Source organism: Pelophylax lessonae, assembly GCF_965119305.1.
Source record: "Pelophylax lessonae genome assembly, chromosome: 7".
Lineage (NCBI taxonomy): Eukaryota > Metazoa > Chordata > Amphibia > Anura > Ranidae > Pelophylax > Pelophylax lessonae.
Window position 1 is genome coordinate 248,957,444 of NC_138774.1, and position 23,285 is coordinate 248,980,728.

General features: G+C 45.0%; 1 protein-coding gene across 1 annotated transcript in view; it reads right to left on the minus strand.

Annotated features, from left to right (window-relative positions):
- Nucleotides 1-351: 351 nt before the first annotated feature.
- Nucleotides 352-23,285, minus strand: part of PPP6C (protein phosphatase 6 catalytic subunit) — a 94,550-nt gene continuing 71,616 nt past the window's right edge. The window contains exon 7 of the mRNA XM_082263792.1: nt 352-739. Within this exon, the coding sequence (XP_082119918.1) occupies nt 491-739 (249 nt within the window). The 3' untranslated portion in view covers nt 352-490. The remainder of the gene's footprint in view (nt 740-23,285) is intronic.

The window sequence follows — 23,285 nt, forward strand, 5'->3', positions numbered from 1 at the left end:
TGTATGCTTAGCTTCAAAATTAAAAAGAATATAGGATGAACAACCTTCAATGCCAGCAAATATAGCAAAATTTATTTAATTGGAGGGATAATCCATGTCTGAAAAACTATTGAAATATAGCCCACCTCACATAAGGGGTTCGTTGCTGCCAAACTTGTCCTTATTTGATGGCTGAAGACAAAAAAAACTGCATTCAAAAAATATTCACTGGATTACGTCTTCTTCACACACACTGTAGTAACAGTGAGATGCGACTAAACCCATCTTCAACCATTGTTGTTTAGACAATGCCATGTTACTTCATATCAGGTGGAGAGAAAAAAAAATAAAAAATTAGCTGTGTCTTTCAGATCAATATGAATTTGTAGATCTTTATAAAAATTCTAAAGAATATATGCTTGATAATTTAAAAGAAAGGCAAGATGCAGCATTTCAGCAGCAAAGTGCTTAAAAAAAAAATCCAGAACCATAGAGAAAACATGGTGAGACTTCAGAGGAAGTATGGTGTGGTTGTTCTTGGTGGGATCACTCGTTCTGAATCTGGAACAGCACGAAATAGTTTTGGCTCTCGAGTGTTTACATCCTTGAAAACCATTATGGAGGCAATGTTGCCACAGCGGTAACAGTAGTTCGGTGCTGACCAGACTGTCACAAGCTTTTCATCAAACATGAATTTGTATCCCTCGTGTACTAGTTGGTGCGCGCGACAAATCAGCTTCAAGTTGTTTATGTGGACAAACTGCAGAATAGTAAAAACAAAAGTGTTAAATCTTTCAAAGCAAAATAAAACATGCATTTCACATACACAAATTAACCACTTCTGGACCGGAAAGTTTTATCCCCTTAACCACTTGTCGACCGCCTGCCGGCTTTTTACTGCGGCAGGGCGGCTTGGCTGCATCCAGTCACGTAGTACTATGTGACTGGAGTGCATGTGATTCCGGCGGCGGGGTGTGTTTAGACACAGCGGGAGGCGGGCCGCCTTCCTCCCAATCATCGGAAAAACGGAGAGAAGACCCCCCACACACACACAGTAAGCACATTAGGCATACATTTAACCCCTTTGATCACCCCCAGTATTAACCCCTTCCCTGTCAGTGTCATTATTACAGTAACAGTGCATATTTTTAGCACTGATTACTGTAGGAATGTCACTGGTCCCCCAAAAGTGTCAAAAATGTCAGTCAGGGTTCCGATCTGTCCGCCGCAATGTTGCAGTACCCAGGAAAAAAAAAAAAATTAATAAATCGCAGATCACCGCCAATACTAGAAAAAAAAAAAAAAACACCAACACCAACAAAAAAACAATTAAAATGACAAATCTTTCCCGTATTCAAAAATGGAAGGATTGGGAAGACAAGGATTTCGGGCACACTATGTCTATAAAATCAATTTTTATTTTAAATTCAATTAAAATCAAAGAAATCATACATACATACAATGTGTTGGATAAGAAAAAGGACCTATAAAGGGTCCATAGGATAATGCATACACGGTTCACAATAGATGAAATCACAATTTTCATACAGAGTAATACATAGAATATGTTGACAGTTTAAACAATCAAAACATTTGCTTCTGAAGCAAAGCGAAACATGTTGAGCGAAATACTAAACTTATTATAATGAACATCTGAACACGACATCAGTTGACTCGGTTGGCCGGCACCTCGTGCTTTCGGGTATCCGTCAGCAGGAATCTCCTGATGTGAAATATAATGTTTTGATTGTTTAAACTGTCAACATATTCTATGTATTACTCTGTATGAAAATTGTGATTTCATCTATTGTGAACCGTGTATGCATTATTCTATGGACTCTTTATAGGTCCTTTTTCTTTTCCAACACATGTATGTATGTATGTATGATTTCTTTGATTTTAATTGAATTTAAAATAAAAATTGATTTTATAGACATAGTGTGCCCGAAATCCTTGTCTTCCCAATCCTTCCATTTTTGAATACGGGAAAGATTTGTCATTTTAATTGTTTTTTTGTTGGTGTTGGTTTTTTTTTTTTTTTTCTAGTATTGGCGGTGATCTGCGATTTATTAATTTTTTTTTATAAATAGGGCCTGGTCAGGAAGGGGGCAAATCCTTCCGGGGCTGAAGTGGTTAATGACCAGGCCATTTTTTTGCGATACGGCACTGCGTTACTTTAACTGACAATAGTGCGGTCGTGTGAGGCTCAAAACAAATTTGTTATTTTTTCTCCACAAATAGAGCTTTCTTTTGGTGGTATTTTATCACCTCTACGGTTTTTTTTTTTTTTCTTGTGCTATAAACAAAAAAGCGACAATTTTGAAAAAAAAAAATATTTACTTTCTGCTATAAAACACAGCCAATAATTTTTTTTTTAAAAAAAATCCAATTTTTTATCAGTTTAGGCCAATAAGTATTTTGCTACATATTTTAAATGAAAAAAGATCCCAATAGGCGTATATTGATTAGTTTGCGCAAACATAGTGTCTACAAACAATTAAATATATATATATTTTTTTTTTTTACTAGTAATGGTGGTGATGCATGGTGAGTATTTTGCAGCTCTCATTTATTTTGGAAAATAAAGAAAAAAAAGGAAAATGCATTCTTTTTTCTTTTATCAATTTTCAAAACTTTGTGACAAACAGTTAGATCTGCAAAACACTCAACATGCCTCTCAGCAAATAGCTTAGGGTGTCTACTTTATGAAAAGGGAATTTTCATGGCCTCTGAAACTGATAGGTACTGAGGAGTGAAATGAATTTATGCCCTTAGAAAAATGGCAGGGATTGGTTTTTCGGGGTCCTGTACGCGGCTAGACTGCCAAGAAGTCTCACATGTGGTATCACTGTACTCAGAAGAAGCAGCAGAATGTATTTTGGGGTGTAATTTCACATATAGCCATGGCATGTGTGAGCAATATATCATTTAGTGACAACTTTGTGTAAAAAAACAAAAACAAATTGTCATTTTCCCCAACACTTATATAAAATATTCCATGGACTCAACATGCCTCTCAGCAAATAGCACTAAACCCCCGCCCCCCCCCCCCCCCCCCAAATGACCCCTTTCCGGAAAGTAGACACCCTAAGCTATCTTGGCATTTCATGGCCCTGGAAAATGTGATAGGCAGTGAGGAGTGAAATCAACAATTTACACCCTTAGAAAGCCTGAAGGCACCGATTGGTTTTCGGGGTCCTGTACGCGGCTAGACTGCCAAAAAGTCTCACACATGGGGTATCCCCATACTCAGAAGCAGCAGAATGTATTTTGGGGTGTAATTACACATTTAACCCTGGCATGTGTGAGCAATATATCATTTCAATGACTGAAAACTGACTAAAAAACTGAATTTTTGTAAAATCTTACCGTAAAATTCCTTTCTCTGAGTCCTCCGACAGTCGCCGCCCCTTCATAATCTTCACCAATGGGTAATTGACCTTTGCTCCATAGGAGTAGCTAGGCAACAAGATTTGTTAATATCAAAGCTTTTAGCATATCACACCCCTAGGGGGCGGTTCCCTCAGTCAATACCTCCCTGCTTCCAGCATTCTCAACTCAGTTTTGGTAGCATAGCAGTAGAGTACATAAACAAACCCCAAAAGAGGGGCGGGGGCGGCGACTGTCGGAGGACTCAGAGAAAGGAATTTTACGGTAAGATTTTACAAAAATTCAGTTTTCTCTTACGTCCTCCGACAGTCGCCGCCCCTTCATAATCTTCACCAATGGGACGTCCCAGAGCAGTGTAGACATGAGGGGTGGGAAAAAAACGCAGCCGCGCATAAAGCAACGCAGTACCCACATCAGAGAAAGGAACCTTACCAAGGTAAGAGAACCAGCCTGGCAACAGGAAAACGTGCTCAACAGGAGCAACAACCCAGGAAGAACAAGTAACCCAAGGGTAAAAACACCCCAACAGCCAAGGGCCCAAACAAGGGACCCTAAGGCACTGCCGCACTAAGAACTTTACGGCCAAAGGAAGCATCTGCCGATGCCTGAACATCCACTTTGTAAAATTTGGAGAAGGTGTGAACGGACGACCAAGTCGCCGCCTTACACACCTGGGCCACAGAAGCCTGATGACGAAAGGCCCAAGACGTACTCAGAGATCTGATAGAGTGCGCCTTCACAGGGAAAGGAGGAACCTTCCCCCTCAAAGCATAGGCTTGCACAATCGTCTGTCTGATCCATTTGGCGATGGTAGCAGCCGACGCCGCCATGCCCTTCCGAGGTCCCTCTGGAAGAACGAATAGGGAATTCGACTTGTGAAAGGGCTTAGTCGATGACAGGTAAACCCTGATCGCCCAAACATCCAAGGCATGCAAAGCCACCTCCTTCGGATGCTTAGGCTTCGCGCAAGCAAAGGCAAGACAATGTCCTCATTCAGGTGAAACTCTTGAGATCCTTTTCGGAAGAAAAGATGGATTAGGTCGCAAGACCACCTTATCCTTGTGAATCACCAGGTAGGGAGAGCTGCAGGACAAAGCCGCCATCTCCGACACCCTGCCAGCCGAAGTGATCGCCACCAAAAAGGCAACCTTCTTAAGACAACAGAGACAACGAGATCTCCCTGATCTTTTCAAAAGGGAGCCTGTTGTAACACGGACAGAACCAAGTTCAAGTCCCACGGAGGCAAAGGTTCCCTCCTAGGAGGGGCCAAATGTCGCACCCCTTGAACAAAGGTGCTAACCAATGAATTAGATGCCACAGGGCGTTGAAAAAAAAGGCCAGCGCAGAAATCTGACCCTTAATTGTGGCCAGCGCCAAACGCTGGTCCACTCCAGTTTGGAGGAAAGCCAACACTCTCGACACCGAGTATGAGCGAGGGGAATACCCCCTGGACTCACACCAGGCAAAGTATGCTTTCCAAGTACAGTAGTAAATTTTTCCCGAAGAGGCTTTTCTAGCCTTGATCAAAGTGGGAATGACCTCAGGGGAGAGACCCCTATCCTTCAGGACCTGGCTTTCAACAGCCAGGCCGTTAAAGCCAGCGACTGTAAAGCAGGATGGAATATCGGCCCTTGAGACAGAAGGTCTTCCCGAAACGGCAGGCGCCACGGTGCGTCGACTGCCAGATTTACGAGGTCTGCGAGGCCTTCAAGAAGTATAAATCAGAGGGCACAGTATCGGCTTTCGAGCAATACAAGGAGGCAAATAAGAAAAGTAAACAAGAAATCAAGATGGCTAAAATCAACTTTGAGAGACAAATAGCAGAGGATAGTAAAAAAAAAAAAAACAAAGAAATTCTTTAAATATATCAACAGCAAAAAAACTAAGGCAGAGCATATTGCACACATAATTAACAATGATGGGAGGATGGTTACAGAGGACACTGAAAAAGCAACCGTGCTGAATGCTTTTTTCTTGTCAGTCTTTACACAGGAAAAGGAGGGGTACACTGACCATGACTGTATGGTTAGTAGTAATAAACAGGACTTGCCACCATGGCTAACAGAGGGGGAAATCAGGGAAAGGCTGGATAAACTTAACACAAACAAATCACCAGGACCGGATGGCATACATCCGAGAGTACTCAAGGAACTCAGTAAAGTTATATCGAGACCACTGTTCCTGATCTTTGCTGACAGTATTAGGACAGGAGATGTACCAGGGGATTGGAAGAAAGCTAACGTGATTCCAATATTCAAAAAGGGCCAGAGGCATATCCCGGGAAATTATAGGCCTGTCAGTTTGACATCAGTAGTATGTAAACTTCTGGAGGGGATGATAAGGGACTATATCGTAGAGTTTGCTAAGGACAACAACATCATCAGCAGTAATCAGCACGGGTTTACAAATGGGCGTTCTTGTCAAACCAATCTCCTAACATTCTACGAGGAAGTGAGCTGTGAGCTAGATAGGGGGAGACCAGTGGATGTGGTGTACTTGGATTTCGCTAAGGCGTTTGATACAGTTCCCCACAAGCGCTTAATTTATAAAATAAGGTCTGCAGGTATCGATAGCAGGGTTTGCTCTTGGATACGGAACTGGCTAAAAAGGCGTGTCCAAAGGGTAGTAATAAACAGCGCATACTCAGACTGGTCTGAGGTGGTAAGCGGGGTCCCCCAAGGCTCAGTCTTGGGACCAACCTTGTTCAATTTATTCATAAACAACATTGAGGTCGGGATCAGTAGTTCGATATCAGTTTTTGCAGATGACACACAAAATTGGGCAGGGCAATAACTTCACAACATGAAGCAGATATCCTACAGAATGACCTGGACAAAATAACAGAGTGGGCAACGACATGGCAAATGAGGTTTAACATGGAGAAGTGTAAGGTTTTGCACTTGGGGGCTAAAAACATAAAAACACAATACACGTTAGGAGGGGAGCCCTTGGGGGAATCAAAAATGGAGAAGGATCTGGGAGTCTTGGTTGATGATAGATTAGGAAACAGCATGCAATGTCAAGCGGCAGCTTCCAAAGCCAACAGAATATTAGCATGCATAAAGAAAGGGATGCATTCCAGAGATAAGACTATAATCCTTCCACTTTATAAAACTCTGGTCCGACCGCATCTGGAGTATTCCGTCCAGTTCTGGTCGCCAGTCCTCAGGAGGGATGTGTTGGAGCTGGAGAGAGTCCAGAGAAGGGCAACTAAACTAATTAGGGGATTGGAGGACCTTGACTATGAAGAGCGTCTACAATCGCTCGATTTATTCTCCCTGGAGAAGAGACGTCTGAGGGGGGACATGATAGCAATTTATAAATATCTTAATGGGGATCCCAGCTTAGAAAAAAAGCTGTTCATTCGAAGGGATTGCATGAGGACTCGAGGGCATACAATGCGATTAGAGGAGAAGCGTTTTAACCTCAGGCAACGCGGGGGGTTCTTTACTGTTAGGGCAACAAGATTGTGGAATTCTCTACCACAAGAGGTGGTTTCTGCGGGTAGTATGGTGGCTTTCAAAAGACTCTTAGACTTACATCTCAAGGATCAGAACATTCAGGGGTATGTGAGATGATTACAGCCACACACACCTACACAGGTTGAACTAGATGGACTATTGTCTTTATTCAACCTCACCTACTATGTAACTATATATGCGTACCAAGACTGGCAAGGCCAGTCCGGTGCCACCAGAATCACCGCGTGCGGTTCCGAGGCCAATCTGCGAAGCAGCCTGGACAGCAGCTGAATCGGTGGAAAGGCATACATCAGACGATACTGATGCCAGGGCGCCACTAACGCGTCTGAGGCGTCTGCCTGAGGATCGCGCGTTCTTGCCACGAACCTTTCCACCTTGTTGTTCAGACGAGACGCGAACAGGTCCACATCCGGAAGACCCCACTTCGCGCACAACTTCTGGAAGACATCCGGGTGAAGGGACCATTCTCCCTGGTCCAGGGTCTGGCGACTCAGATAGTCCGCCTGCCAGTTCTCCACCCCCGGAATGTGCACAGCCGTTATCGCTGGGACGTGCGTCTCGGCCCACGACAGAATGCAGTTTACTTCCCGAGCAGCACGGGCACTCCTGGTGCCCCCTTGATGGTTGATGTAGGCCACCGCTGTGGCATTGTCCGTCTGAACCCGAACCGGACGGCCCTGAAGCCGTTCCGACCAATGCAGAAGGCAAAGTTTTATCGCTCGCAATTCCAGAATGTTGATCGGAAGGGAGGATTCCTCCTCCGACCAAGTTCCCTGGGCGGACAGAACGCCCAGAACACCACCCCAGCCCGACAGGCTGGCATCCGTGGTGATCACCGTCCACGAAAAAGGACGAAAGGACTTGCCCCCCGACACCGCCGGGGATTGGAGCCACCACAAAAGACCCCTTCGGGTGTGGCGGCTCAACGAAAGCTGCCGATCCAGAGATTGCGGACGCCAGTCCCACTTGGCCAAGATCTCCGCCTGAAGACCCCGCGTGTGAAACTGGGCGAAGGGAATCGCCTCGAAAGCCGAGACCATTAGACCTAGACATCTCATACATGTCCGGAGGGATGAGCACTGGGTGTCCGAGGGACCTGACCTCGTCCTGAAGTGTCCGGAGCTTGTCTTCCGGCAGGAAGACCTTCGCTTGAGCAGAGTCCAGGATCATCCCCAGGTAGGGAAGACGAACCGACGGACACAACGTTTATTTTGGAAAATTTATCGTCCAACCAAACTCCTGCAGAGTCTGCATCGTGGTGGACAGGTCGTTCACCAGGCCCCGACTGGTCGCAGACCGAAGCAAGATATCGTCCAGATATCCCAAGACAGACGCCCTGGGCTCTCAATAAAGCCAGGACCGGCGCAAGCACCTTGGTGAAAACCCGCGGAGCCGAAGTGAGGCCGAAGGGCAATGCCACGAATTGGTAATGATCCTCCGCAATGGCGAATCGAAGGTACCTCTGGTGACCCTCGAAAATGGGGATGTGAAGGTACGCATCCTTCAGATCGATGGAGGCCATGAATTCCCCCTGACTCAGGGCAGCCACCACTGAGCGCAGGGATTCCATGCGGAACTTGCGAACCCGCACAAAGCGGTTCAGAGCTTTCAAGTCCAGAATCGGACGTACCTTGCCCTCCTTTCTGGGCACAGTGAACAGATTGGAGTAGAACCCCCGAAATCTGTCCCGATGAGGCACCGGAACCACCACTCCCTGGGCCCGCAGGTCCCGCACCGCCAGGTGCAGATCCTGCAAACGCTCCGGAGACAGCTGAAGATTTGAGGGAAAAAATCTGCTCGCCGGCCGAGAGAGAAACTCGATCTTGTATCCAGATCGAACGATTTCCTGAACCCACCTGTCCCGAATGCGGGCCAGCCAGGGTTGAAGAAAACCGAGCAAACGTCCCCCCACCCCAGAACCGGGTGAGGGCGCCCCTTCAGGCCGAATTGGTATGGGCAGCGGACCCGGACTGGCTGGACTTCTGCTTACCAGCCCACGGCTTCTTCTGGGAGCCTTGGCCCTTGAAGGGCTTGCCCTTGTATTGCGACCGAAAGGCACGAAAGGACCCCTGAGAGGGCCTAAACGAGGTATTCTTCTTACCGCAAACAAACTTATTCTTGTGAGTTTGGTGTAAGAGAGTGCTCTTACCCCCGGAAATTCCCTTTATCAGAGTATCCAAAGACTCGCCAAAAAGGCGAGATCCCGCGTAGGGAAGATTAGCTAGAGTCTTGCGAGAGGACCAACATTTCAGCCATATCAGGCGACGGTTCAACACCGCTACACTTGAGAGACGTGCAGCCAAAGGGACTAAATCCAAGTCCGCATCGCACAAATACATGACACCCTGATGAATTTGATCTACCATAGCCAATGTTGTCGGCGGAGCAGAGTCAGCCACCAGGGTGCGCCTGAGCATATGCGTCCAATCCGCAATAGCTTGGGCTGCCATAATGGAAGCAAAAATAGGCTTCAGCATAGAACCAGCAACCGTATAAGTATGACGGGCCAGAGACTCCAATCTCCTGTCCGTAGGGTCCCGGAACACCGGGGTATCCTCAGCAGGAGTCGCAGTAGATTTATTCAAAACTGCCACTGCGTGATCCACCTGAGGCGGCACACACCAACGCTCATCAGTGGTGTGTGTAAATGGATAACGCAGCTTGAACTTACTTGGCACAGTAAAGGGCTTCTTTAAATTGCGCCATTGCTCATCAACCGCGCGCTGAAATTCCGCAGGGCAGGGAAAAACCTGCGCTGATTTGCGTTTCCTTTTCGTCCCATAAGAGGACATCAAAGCAGGAGGACATGGTTCATCCTGCAAATGCAGTGTTTCCTTGATAGAAGTAATCAACTCATCCACGAGTGCAAGCTCTTCAGGCGAGCCAGGGGGAGAAGTATCAACTCCTTCTACCTCAGCCTCCCCCTCAGACCCCACAAGGTCCAGAGATGAACGAGACCCTGAGAAGGGCACTCCAGCCATAGCAGCCCCATCGCCCTCTGAATCAGAGGAGATAGATAACCTGGGCCGTTTTGCGGATCGATCAGCCATTAGCATCTGCACCTGAGAAGCCAAGTTCGCTACAACAGCAGCCAGATCAGCCCCCTCGGGGGATGCAGCAGCCCCTTGGCCCCCCACCAGGGTGGGAGGAAACTTGCAATCCTGAGAATCCATGCCCCAGTATCAACTGAAATAAAGGACTGCCCCTTTAAGACCGCGGCGAGCGCAGCCCACCGCACACTACTGTATGTACCGACCCCCGCAGGAATAAGGAGCACTGAGCAAGGAAATACCGGATAAGGAAGGTAAAAACCTGGAAAGAGCACACAGCTGCTGCCACCGATCGCTGTTCCAGTGAAAAAGGAAGTGATGCAATGACTGACCGCCCTATATAGCCTATGAAGGCTTCACAAACATGGCCGCTCGGCTGAGGGAATCCAGGCAATAAGAAAATGGCGCCGACATGTGCTTGCAGGAGCGATCGCCGCCAAAATGGCGGCGTTTGGCGCCAAAACACCGCGCTGTACCACACAGGGCCGGTCACCACAGTTTGCCGAGAAAAATGGCGGGCCGCATCAGCGGTCGCCGCACAGCATGTCTGAGCCCAGTCTGCCCCATACATCTCACACCGCAGAGCGGGAAAGCCCCCCCCCCCGCAGCCCACAGAAAGGCTATCACAGGAATCTGACAGGGAGCTCAGCACTTACACAGACATGCGGGTCACACAGTCACAGACTGACACCCAAACAGACAGGTCCCCACATAGAAATTTACTTACCATTCCGGATGGCGTGGGGAGCCTTCTCTAGCGACCAAACCGCTGTGCTGAGGACAGGGAGTGTCGCAGCCAGGACGCAGTGGACTGCGGTGCGAAACCGCAAATGGCGTCCGGTGAGGTAGCCACCTCACAGGCAGCATCCCTGCAGCGAACAGGGATGGGTCGTTCAATGTGCCAGGAAAACCTGAGCTGAACGCTCGATGGCAGGCTGGGGAAACCCCTGGCTCTCTGCCCTGGGATCCAGGGTGGCCAGTCCGAGACCCAGCTCCGCATGATCATCTTCATCAGAAGAAAACTAAACTAATGCTGAGAAAAAAAACAGCTAAGTAAAAGAAATAGAAAAATACTTGAAATAAAATCAAAAAGAGGATAGAAGGCTGAGACTGAAAGCCCCAGCACAGGAACAGCCAGCTACTCCTAAGCTAGGCAATTGAAAACTGAGTTGAGAATGCTGGAAGCAGGGAGGTATTGACTGAGGGGACCGCCCCCTAGGGGTGTGATATGCTAAAAGCTTTGATATTAACAAATCTTGTTGCCTAGCTACTCCTACGGAGCAAAGGTCAATTACCCATTGGTGAAGATTATGAAGGGGCGGCGACTGTCGGAGGACGTAAGAGAAAATTTTTTTTATTTTTTTTTTTTTTTTACTAACACCTGTGACAAAATAATTAAATATCCAATGGGCTCAACTTGCCTCTCAGGGAATTCCTTGGGATGTCTACTTTCCAAAGAGGGGTAATTTGGGGGATGGGGGTCAGGGTTCTACTGCCCTGCCATTTTAGCACTTCAGAAATGAGATAGACAGTCAGAAAGTAAAAGCTGTGTAAATTCCAGTATATACTCCTTAGTTTGTTGGCGCTATAACTTTTGCACAAACCAATAAAAATACACTGAGTTTTTTTTTTGTCAAAGACATAGTCAAATTACATTTAGGCCAAAATGTATGACAAATCTTGAGTGAATTGGATACTTTTTTTTTTTTAAAAAAATAGAAAATTTAATTTTTCCTAAAGTTTTTTGCTCTTTTTCGGTTCATAATTGCAAAAAATAAAAATCTCAGAGGTGATCAAATACCACCAAAAGAAACCTCTATTTGTGGGGAAAAAATGACAAATTTTGTTTGGATACAGCATTGCATTACTGCGCAATAGTTAAAGTCGCGCAGTGCCAGATTGCAAAAAATGCCCTGGTCATTAAGGGGGCAAATCCTTCTGGTCAAGAAGTGGTTAGGATGCTCAACTACAAAGATCGAGATGTAATCCTTTTCGAAGGCCAGAGCTATAGGGGATACGTTGGTGACTGGCAACTCTAGGATCTCATTGTTTCCTGACTTCTCAGCTGAAGTCCAAAAACAAAAGGGCACAGTTTTCAGAAGTGAAAAAACGTCTCCGATCCCTGAATCTACAATATGCCATGCTGTATCCTGCCCGCCTACGGGTGGGTGCTAAAGATGAAGCTCACTTTTTTTTATAAACTTTTCCTTGTGTCCCAATGGCTAGACAGAGAGGAACGCTCACTTCGTGTTCGTGAGGATGCTGTGCAACGCGGGCAAATTACCTGAAGCAATTCTATTTGAAGTCCCCAGTTACCTACAGTAATGCCTTATTCACCCCCGTTCTTTTTCCAAGGTGGATCTATGCCAGTACATTACTGGCACGTGTTCAGTGGCTTGTTCCAATTTCATTTTTGTTGATTTTCCTGATTTCTACAAATAAGCACCATGCCTACTGCTGCAACCCCCTGGATATCGGTCCCAAGTGGGCATTTTCGTGACCTAAAACTTGGATTGTGGACCCGGTTGGTCCATATAGTTTTTTTTCTGTTCTGACAATGGAAGGTAATAGTTTAACGTTTTCTGAGGACCCCTGTGGACTGGGGAGTCTCTCTGCTATCAAATATGTGACTCAATATGGTATCATACTCACAGTTTAATCTTTTTCTTGCAGTCTTGTATGGGCTGTTTTGTACCTGGGAGCCTCAGTATTGCCTGGATTAACCTGCATAACATATTTCTTACAGCTCTAAAATGTCTAAAGTGCATGGGATTGTTAGTTGAAATGTGAGGGGATTGGGTGGTGGAGTGAAGAAGCTTGCGGTGTTACATACGGTTAAACGTTTGAGCAGAAATGGGTCTCTTGTAAACTTAATACTGATGCACCCAGACCAAACTACTCCCATTTTTCACAAGAATGTTCAGCCACCAATTTCACTCTACTTACTCACGGGGGGTGAGCACCCTGGTATGTCAAAATGTACCCTTTTCTTGTACAATATCAGTTTCTGACCCATATGGTCGTTATATTTTTTTTTATTATGTAACCTGGATGGATTGGAGTGCGTACTAGTCAATATATACATCCCTCCTCCCTTCTCTGCTGAACTGCTTAACATTCTAGCAACCTTTTTGGCCCATCAACCAAACGTCCCAGCCTACATCATGGGGGACTTTAATAACTTTTTGGATGACACCCATGATAAATTCTCGGCCTTGTCTCAAGATTTGGGATCAACAAGGCGTCAAGACTCTTTGCTGGCCTTCTGGCGGAGTTGGGTTTGAGGGATGCTTAGCGCAGGGCTTGACAAATTTGCTTGGAATCTAGGAGCCAGCTAAAAAAGTTAGGAGCCAGCTTTTTTTTTTTTTTTTTTTACAACAAGGCTTTATTTTCAATGACAAAAATTACCGATCCTAAATTTACACATAAAGACGACTAGAACCAAACATCATAGGCATTTACCTTGTGTAGATAATGAATATATTCTGATGTGACACACCAGGTGTTTAATGTAATGTCATTTTTTTTTTTTTTCACTTGTGAATGAATATGCCTTGTATTTTTGCATGTGATGGGCAGCGGCTTACTAGGGAAGGACAGTGCAGCAAGATGGGGGCGCGGCAAGGTGGGGTGATAGGAGATCCAATGACCAAGAGTAACATATGCCACTGTAGGCCACTTTAACACAGCCACCTCCGCTCAGAAGAATCCGCTCAGCAGATCTCTCTGCTGATCCCTGCTGAGCAGGCGGATCCTGCCCACTCTATGCAGACACAGCCCATTCTCCTCTATGGGGCAATCGGATGGAAACGGACCGTCTGACCGTTTCCATCCGATGCCATCCAATCCAATTCACCGGACGGATGGAAAATAGAACCACCATCCGTCTGTTTTTAGCGAACAGAATCTGATGGCGGCGGGTTGCCACTCCATAGAGGAGACTGAATGGTCTGATCAGGTCCGCATGAAAAACTGACAGGTGGACCTGATCAGACAGACAGTGTGAAAGGGGCCTTCGGCTGTGTGACTGTGGCATGGCAGGGAGATGAGGAAAATTTATTTTTTTAAAAATAACGTAAAAAAAAAAAAACAAAAAAAAAAAAACCACTCCCTTTCCACTTGCCTTTTAAGCAAAGGGCGCCGGATGAAGCCTGCAAAAACTTCCATCTCTTCTCCGCTTGGAAAGGAGATGGGCGGGCATTGAGAACAGGCAGGGGAAACATTGTGGTTAGTGAATGCTTGTCATACTCCCAGCCACCACACACAAGAGGGCGCCAGTTCCCCATTGGAAGCGTCTCACTCAAGAAGGCCGAAAAGCCGTGGCCTCAATTATCGGACGGCGCTGTAGTCCGCACACTCGCGGGGGGCGCAAAGGGACAGAACACCTCCTGCAGTGCACCCCAGGTCGCTAATTCTAGTCACCACTGCGACCTGGCGCCCGGGGTTTGTCGAGCCCTGGCTTAGCGTACGCACAATCCACAGTCCAGGGTCTTCTCCTGTTACTCAGCCTCGCATGGAAGCCTCTCTAGGATTGATCTTGGTCTTTGCAAAGAGGAGATGTCCCCCTTGATCTTTTTGTCTCAATATGAGGCGAGGACCATTTCCGATCACTCCCCTCTCTGTACTCGGGTGTTTTGAAACGGACATATTGGAAAACGAATCCCTTCTGGCTGGCATTATTCCCAGACCTAGACCCTATACCAAATTTGTTATCCACTTTTATCCAGGTGAACAGGGGTACTGCACCCTGAAGATGGTTTGGGATGCATTAAAGGCTTTCCTAAGGGGGCAATTAAAAAAAAAAAAAAAACACAACATCTACTCCCTTAAGACCAAGATCTAGGAGCAGTTGGCGATGCGAGAGGTCGCAAAAACTGAAGCCGCATATGTGGATCTCCCATGCTCTATCAGAAGACATGGGTAGAAGCCCAGCAACATGCTTAACAGGTGGTTTTCGGCCTTGGTCAACACCAACGTTTTTTTTTGCTAGGGCTGAAACAATGAATCGATTAATCGACAACTAATCGATTATGAAAATAGTCATCAACTATTTTCATAATCGATTAGTTGGTTAGCCGATTAGTTGACATGCATACAGAATGCATTATGTGTTTACATACAGTGCAGCACACAAACAGCTCAGCACACCCTTCATACATGTCAGCATACATAGTGCATCACACCTACAGCTCAGTACACCCTCCATACATGTCAGTATTCACAGTGCAGTGCACGTACAGCTCAGTACACCCTCCATTAGAGATGGGCTCGGGCGTGTTCGGGATGCCACCTGCCCGATCCCGCCAGAAAGCCGACACTGCACGTTGCTAATCACAGGCAGTGAGACGTTTCCCGATCTGTGCAGCTGCAGATTGGGATTGGTCTCACTGCCTGTCTCAGTATCGGCAGGATCCTGAACAGGCCCGAGCCCATTCCTACCCTCCATACATGTCAGTATAGACAGTGCAGCACACATACAGCTCAGTACACCCTCCATACATGTCCGTAAGCTTGTGAATGTGTGAGGAGCAATGCCTCATGGGACATGTAGTCCCATACCTTGCTATAGGGGAACTCTATATTATACTTTGCAGCTTGCTATAGGGGCACTCTGAAGGCAAGAGGAGCAGAAGAGGAAGTACGAGTACTGATCATTTTTCTCAAGTACTCCCCGATATCAATTACAGATACCCATTATTATTGCCGTGACTTTTTTTCTTTTAGACTAATCAAAAATGATTACCATTTCTTTACAATAATGAAGAACAGTTCTTATGTGGCTTTGAAATTGCGCTACTTTAGCGTGATTTCAAAGCCGCAGAGGAGTGCAATTTGGACCTCTAAATTCTTTGCAGCTTGCGACTTCATTTAACAGAACTCAATGCAAGTCAATGAAATCCCAAAAAAGGTATAGTTTTATTATCAGAACATTTGCACGAGTGCAAATGCTTAGTATCGGCACCAATACTGGTATCGGTGCAAGACTAGTATGTGTGTGTATCTATCTGTTAAGGTGAGGGACCAAAATATCTAATCTACTCTATAGCTACAAAATTCTGAAAGGGTTCCTCTGCACACTACTACACCCTTTTCCCTAAACCATGCAATGAAAAACAGGGATATTTAGTTCACATACCAGAATTTGTAATGTTAATATGTGGTCACACCCCTTTAGCACCCGATAGTTTAAATAAATGTACAAGCTATTGGGATTTGAGCAAGGTATGTCTTTTTTCTGTTGTAACACAGGTCAGTGAGCAGACCTGAACCTGATAGCTCCCCCTCACCTAGTGTCTCTATGCCCGAGGTTGGCATGATGTCCACTGTAGTATTTGCAGTGCAAGGACAGTGTAGGGCTGACCAAAAGAGGGAGTACTTTGACGCAGTTGGTCAGCTTAAACATGTATTGCAATATATGTGAACTAACAATCCCTGTTTTTCATTGCATAGTTTGCTGGAAAGGGTGTAAACCCGTGTGCAGAGGGTCCATCCAAAATTTGTATTGTTAACCACTTCCATACAGAGCAGTTACACCCCCTTCCTGCCCAGACCAATTTTCAGCTTTCGGAGCTCTCACACTTTGAATGATAATTACCAAGTCATACAACGCTGTACCCACATTTTTTATCATTTTTTTCACACAAATAGAGCTTTTTGGCGGTATTTAATCACCACTGGGTTTTTTATTTTTTTGCGATATAAGTGAAAAAAGCGAAAATTTTGAAAAAAACACACATTTGGTTTTAGTTTCTATTATAAAATTTTGCAAATAAGTAATTTTTTTTCCCATAAATTTGGGCCAAAATTTATACTTCTACATATCTTTGGTAAAAATAACCCAAATTAGTGGTTATTATTTAGTCAGGACAGTACAAATACCCCCCAAATTACCTCTTTTTTGGAAAGTAGACATTCCAGGGTATTTAGTAAGAGGCATGGTGAGTTTTTTTGAAGTTGTAATATTTTCCCACAATTCTTGGGAAAATGAAGAAATAATTTTTTTTTTTATTTTACACAAAATTGTCATAACAACAAGTTATTTCTCACACACAGTATATGCACACTTGCAATTACACCCCAAAAATACATTCTGCTACTCCTCCCGAGTATGGTGATACCACATGTGTAAGACTTTTACACAGCCTGACCACATACAGAGGCCCAACATGCAGGGAGCACAGTCAGGTGTTCTAGGAGCATAAATACACATAATTTCCTAACAACCTATCACACTTTTGAAGGCCCTGGAGCACCAGTAGAATTACCTACAAAATGACCCCATTTTGGAAAGCATACACCCCAACATATATTCTATGAGGCATAATGAGTCTTTTGAACATATTTTTTTCCCCACACGTTTTTTGGAAAATGTGGAAAGAAAATGAAAACGTATTTTTTTTTTTTTACACAAAGTTGTCAATTTATAAGATATTTCTAACACATAGCATGTACATAGCAAAAATGACACCCCAAAATACATTCTACTACTCCTCCTGAGTATGGCAATACCACATATGTGGGACTTTGTCACAGCATAGCCACATACAGAGGCATAAATCATTCATATAATTTCATTACAACCTATCACACTTTTGAAGGCCCTGGAACCCCAGGACAATTGAAACCCCCATAAAATGACCCCATTTTGGAAAGCAAACACCCCAACACATAATCTAGGAGGGATGGGTTGGAGACAGGTACTGGGGCACTCTGATGGGCTGGAGACAGGTACTCGGGCACTCCGATGACATCAGAGTACTCGGGTACCTGCCATCAGAGTACCTGTCATCAGAGTACCCGAGTACCCGTCATCAGAGTACCCGAGTACCTGTCACCAGCCCATCAAAGTACCCGAGTACCTGTCACCAGCCCATCAAAGTACCCGAGTACCTGTCACCAACCCATCAGAGTACCCGAGTACCTGTCATCAGAGTACCTAATGGGCTGGTGACAGGTACTTGGGTACTCTGATAGGCTGGTGACAGGTACTTTGATGGGCTAGTGACAGGTCCTCTTTATTGGGGGGGGGGGGGGGGGGCGCAATCAATGTGTTTTGGGGTGCACTGTATTCGGCAACTAGCTTTTACCACAATCTCCTCCTCACACAGGATCAGTGTGTGAGGAGGAGAACACGGTGACAGCTAGTTACCATGTTCTATGACATTCTGTAAGCTCCAACGAGCAGGGCCCTCTGATTCCTTTTGTTCCAAATTGTATTGCAACTGTAATGTCTGCCTTCATTTTGTTAAGCGCTGCGCAAACTGTTGGCGCTATATAAATCCTGTATAATAATAAAATTCTGTGACCGGCTGTGATTGGACACAGCCGGTCACGTGGTAAAAAGCCAATTTCATTGGCTCTTTACCTAGATCAGGGGATGGGCTCTATCCGAGGGACGAGCCTCGTCCTCGATCGCCGCGCTGCACGCCCCCGGGGGCGCGCATTGCAGAGAGAAAGAGCGGCTCGTGCTGGAGCCGCTCATTCGATCGGCTGTGATTGACACAGCCGATCACGTGGTAAACAGCCAATTTTCATTGGCTGTTTACCTTGATAGGGATGGGCTATGTCCGAGGAACGATCCTCATCCCTGATCGGCGCGCGCAGTAGCGGCGAGACCGGGCCGCCGATCAACAAAAGCTTCCTGCTGCCGTCATTTTACAATGACGCAGTATGGAAGTGGTTAATATGTGGTCATACCCCTTTAGCACCTAATGTTTTAAATAAATGTACAAGCTATTGGGATTTGAGCACAGGTATATCTTTTCTTATATTGCTGGTTATTTGTATTTACCACTGCATAGAGATATTCAAGAATAAAATTTTTTTTTTTTTAAAAAAAAACTTTACTTAACTAAATTATACGCCACACTTTTGTGTTTATTTTATCCGATTAATCGAAACAATTATCAGACAACTAATCGATTATGAAAAGAATCGTTAGTTGCAGCCCTACTTTTTGCATCAAAAATTCTTTGAGGAAGGGGAGAATACAGGACATATGTTAGCAAAATCCAACAGAGGTTCGTCCTCCATTGTAGCAATCGCTGACATAGCAGGTCAAGTGGTGCACACTCATTCAGAAATACTCTTGATCTTTCGGGATTTTCATATTGATGTCTATTCCTCAAAGGTCCCACCCACACCTGAAGCCATTCAATCCTTCTTGATAGAGAGTGGCATACCACTACTCTCCCCATCTGATAGAGACATGCTGAATGCCCCATTGACTAGTGACGAACTGCTTGAAGCACTTTCTCTCTCTCTCCATCCGGCAAGTCTCCGGGTGCAGACAGGCTGCCGGCGGAGGTGTACAAGAAATATGATGAAACCCTCCTTCCACAACTAAACTCTATTTTCAGAGGCCTTGGAATTGGGATGCCTTCCACAGACTATGAATGAGGCAGTTATTCTCTTGCCTAAACCAGGAAGAGACTGCCCATAACCATACCCCTACAGACCTATTTCACTGTTAACAACCGACGACAAACTATTGGCTAGAACTCTGGCTACACATCTAGTGAAGGTGATTTCCAAGATCATCCATAGAGATCAGTCTGGATTCATCCCCGCTAGATGATGAATATAACAACACGACCGTTTCTGAACCTTCAAATATCTGTAGACAACCCGGGAAATCTAGCAATCTTATCCTTAGACACAGCAAAGGCCTTTGATAGTGTGGAGTGGGCATATTTATGGGAGGTGTTGCGGCATTTTGGCGTGGGCCAGCGCTTTGTCACCTGGGTTCAGTTACTCTACTCCGCCCCAACAGCTAGGTTGAGTATCAATGGGGACTTGGCTGATCCTTTCCCCCTCCGCTGGTACACAAGACAGAGGTGTCCATTGTCACCCCTGCTATTCGCACTTGCCCTTGAACCTTTGGCAGCGATGGTTAGATCCTCTTCGGCTATTACGGGTTTCATTATGGGTGGTAGGGAAGACAAAATATCGCTTTATGCCGATGACAAGCTGCTGTACCTGTACAAATGCTTCCCTTGTTGGTGTCATGTCTATCATCACTCACTTTGGTTCCTTTTTGGATTCTAAATTAACTGGGACAAATCGGCCATTCTCTCCTTAGATGATCTCCTGGCCCCCCTCCCAGATTGTGCTAAATTCCTCAAACAGGTTACATCTTTCAAGTATTTGGGGGTCATGGTTGCCCCTGATCCCACTGGGAATTTGGAACTAAACTTGCTACCTTTATTTAAGCAACTTCAGACCAAATGTAAATCCTGGTGCAAACTGCCACTTTCAGTTTAGGGCAGAGTAAATCTGATTGAAATGGTGTGGGCTCCGCAATTGCTGTATATCCTTCATAACTCTCAATGGATACCCCGACGGTGGTTTGCACGCATAGTCTCTTTATTTAGATCTCTAATCTGGAAAAAGGTAGCCAGAATAAGTCTCTCTACTCTACAGTATAGCAAGGATCAGGGGGGACTGGCGGTGCCAAATCCAAGACTGTACTTTGTGGCATCCCCGCTCCAACACTTGGGGGGGCTCCAAGATGCTTCAGACCCAAGCCGGACAACTCTGCTTCCTGATGAGTCCCTCTATACGGCACTGTCAAGCCTGGAGGCCGGATTTCCTGTCTTTTGGGGTTCATAACCTACACTGCTTGATACAATTCTTAAGGTAAGAAACTAATGGGCCTAATGTTTTGTTGAGACAGGCCCATTTCTTTTGACATTGTAGTGGTCAATTAAGGACACTATATTATACTTATCAACCTGTATTTACTGGCCCTCATCTTTTTTCTTTAGGATTCCTAGTCATATACGAAGCCATTTGACTGCAAAATTTACCTTGGCTGCCTTTGAGCTTTAGATACCTTCAGAACCAGTGTAAGTGAGCTTTATTATTAGGATATTATGCTTATGACATACTCTTTGATAGATATTTGTTATACCAACCCCTGCTGTCGCCTCTAGGTATGCCCACATATCCACTGTTGGGAACTAAGGGGTCTCAGCCCATTACTCTGCCTTCCACCTGCCTCATTAGTACCTTGTATTTTATTTTGTAAGTACAGTCAACTCCATTGGCAATTGTGTATGATATAAAATTGAATATGATTATTTTCAAATTAAATTTTTAACCCTTAAGCTCCTGAAAAAGCAAGGAAGCGCAAAACATGTAGAGCGGAATGACCAACTGGACATCACCCCCTCACACAATAGCCACCCCCTGGTATCAGGAGACTGGGATTATTTGTATTATGACCCCCCATTGTGTATTATTTTAGGAGTCTACTCTTAGTGTTGAGGGTCTGCTGTTGTCTGTTAGTTATGAATTTCTATATGCTAAGGAATACTGTTGAAACCTAATCATATTTTAATCATGTTATGTATTCTCAATAAAACTTTTTGCATTTTAACGATTGTTTGATTAGTGTCGTTCCATTAAAGTCCATTTTCACTATATAAATTTCAAGTCCAGAATTAAGCTGCCTGTGGATGTTGCCAAGTCAGCAGGTGACCATACTGTCCAGACAAACTGGGTCTAAGGAGGTAGGTCAGTGCATAAAGCAGTACTTGACACAGAAAAGTTGCAGTTCAATCAAATGGAACACCTATTCTAAATGGTCTGGAACCTACACACAAGACTATACACAAAGAAATAAATCCTTGAATATGTAAGTGCTTAAAATCTTATCCCCTTCTAAACTCACCTTTTCTACAGACTTAAATACATTTAGCCAATAACAATTACATTGTATTTGTTTATTTTGGAGGAGAAGCAAAAATACAGTCCAGCTTCGCTCATACTTACCGACCACTCAAAAAATTACTTCCTGTGTCCCTTTATGAATGCTGGGAGGAAACAGATTAAAGCCCTATTATCTGCAAGCTATAGGCCAGTGGTCTCTAAACTATGACCCTTCCTTGCCTCTATCCGTCACTTGGGGCACAATTCCTACCACTGACACAAATGGTGAGGCACTATTCCGCCCACTGACACCAAGGATGGGACATTATTTCTCTAATACCAAACTTAGGGCACTGATGCCAGGACATTTTCTGCTCAAGCTGGCCACAGTCTTGCCCCTCTAAAGTCTGAAAAACAGTCAACGGGCCCTTAAATAGGTAAATCTGGCAGCTTAAATTATTTTTGCACTGCTATAGGACATGTATGGGGAATGAAACCATGCAGATGCAAACAAAGGCCTTTTAACACATTTCCTTATTTACATACATTTACAAAATCCCTCAAACTATAGGAGCAGCATATTTGAAAAATAAAACTAATGAATAGACATTTATTCCTAACTCCCATAAGCACACCATAAAGTGGAACTTTATTGACAAATATAAAATTGGGGAACCGGCAGGATTTTTAACGTGATAAAATAAGGATTTTTGTAAGATCTTACAGTAAAATCTTTTTCTCTGATGTCCATCCTCATCTTCATGAGCTGAGTGGGTTATGCGGCCACCTGCAGGAGTAGTCTAGGCAGTACGATAGTACAAAGCTTTTAACATGCCCACGGGGCTGTCCCTCCACCAGGCATAACCCCTACTGCCACAGCCCAGCACATCAGTTTAGTTGCAAGCAGTGAAGACAAAAGAACAATCCCCAGAGGGGCGGGTGCTGCGTCTGTCGATGGACATCAGAGAAAAAGATTTTACGGTAAGATCTTACAAAAATATTATTTTTCTTATAGTCAATCACCAGACGCAGCCTCATCTTCATGAGCTGAGTGGGACGTCCCAAAGCAGTATAGGCATGAGGGGTAGGAAAAAACATCCAGACAGTAACGTCAACTCCAAGAGGCTAAACCTAGCCAACCGGGCAATATGGAGCTCAACCAAACAGGAGCTCTCACCAAGGCAAAAAACACCTAAGAAAATAATAAAAAAAAAAAAACACTCTTAAAACAGCAGCCTGCAAAACCTTGTGGCCAAAAGAGGCATCCAAAGAAGCCAACAAATCCACCTTGTAAAATTTTGTAAAGGTGCGACAGACGACCAAGTCGCTGCCTTACAAACTTGTACAACAGAGGCCTGGTGGCAAAAAACCCAAGAGGCACTCAGCGCTCTAGTAGAATGCACCTTTACAGGGAAAGGAGGAACCTGACCCTTGATTGAATAAGCCTGAACAACCCTCTGCCTGATCCATCTCGAAATGGTAGCAGCGGACACAGCCAAACCTTTGCGATGACTGTCCAGAAGGACAAAGAGTCCGACTTCCTGAAGGACTCAGTAACCGTCAAAACCCTCATTGCCCGAAGCACATCCAGAGAATGCAAGGCAACTTCCTTGGGATGTTTAGGCTTAGGACATAAGGAAGGCAACACAATGTCTTCATTTAGGTGAAAATCTGACACCACCTTAGGAAGAAAAGACGGATTAGGTCAGAAGACCACTTTATCCCTGTGGAC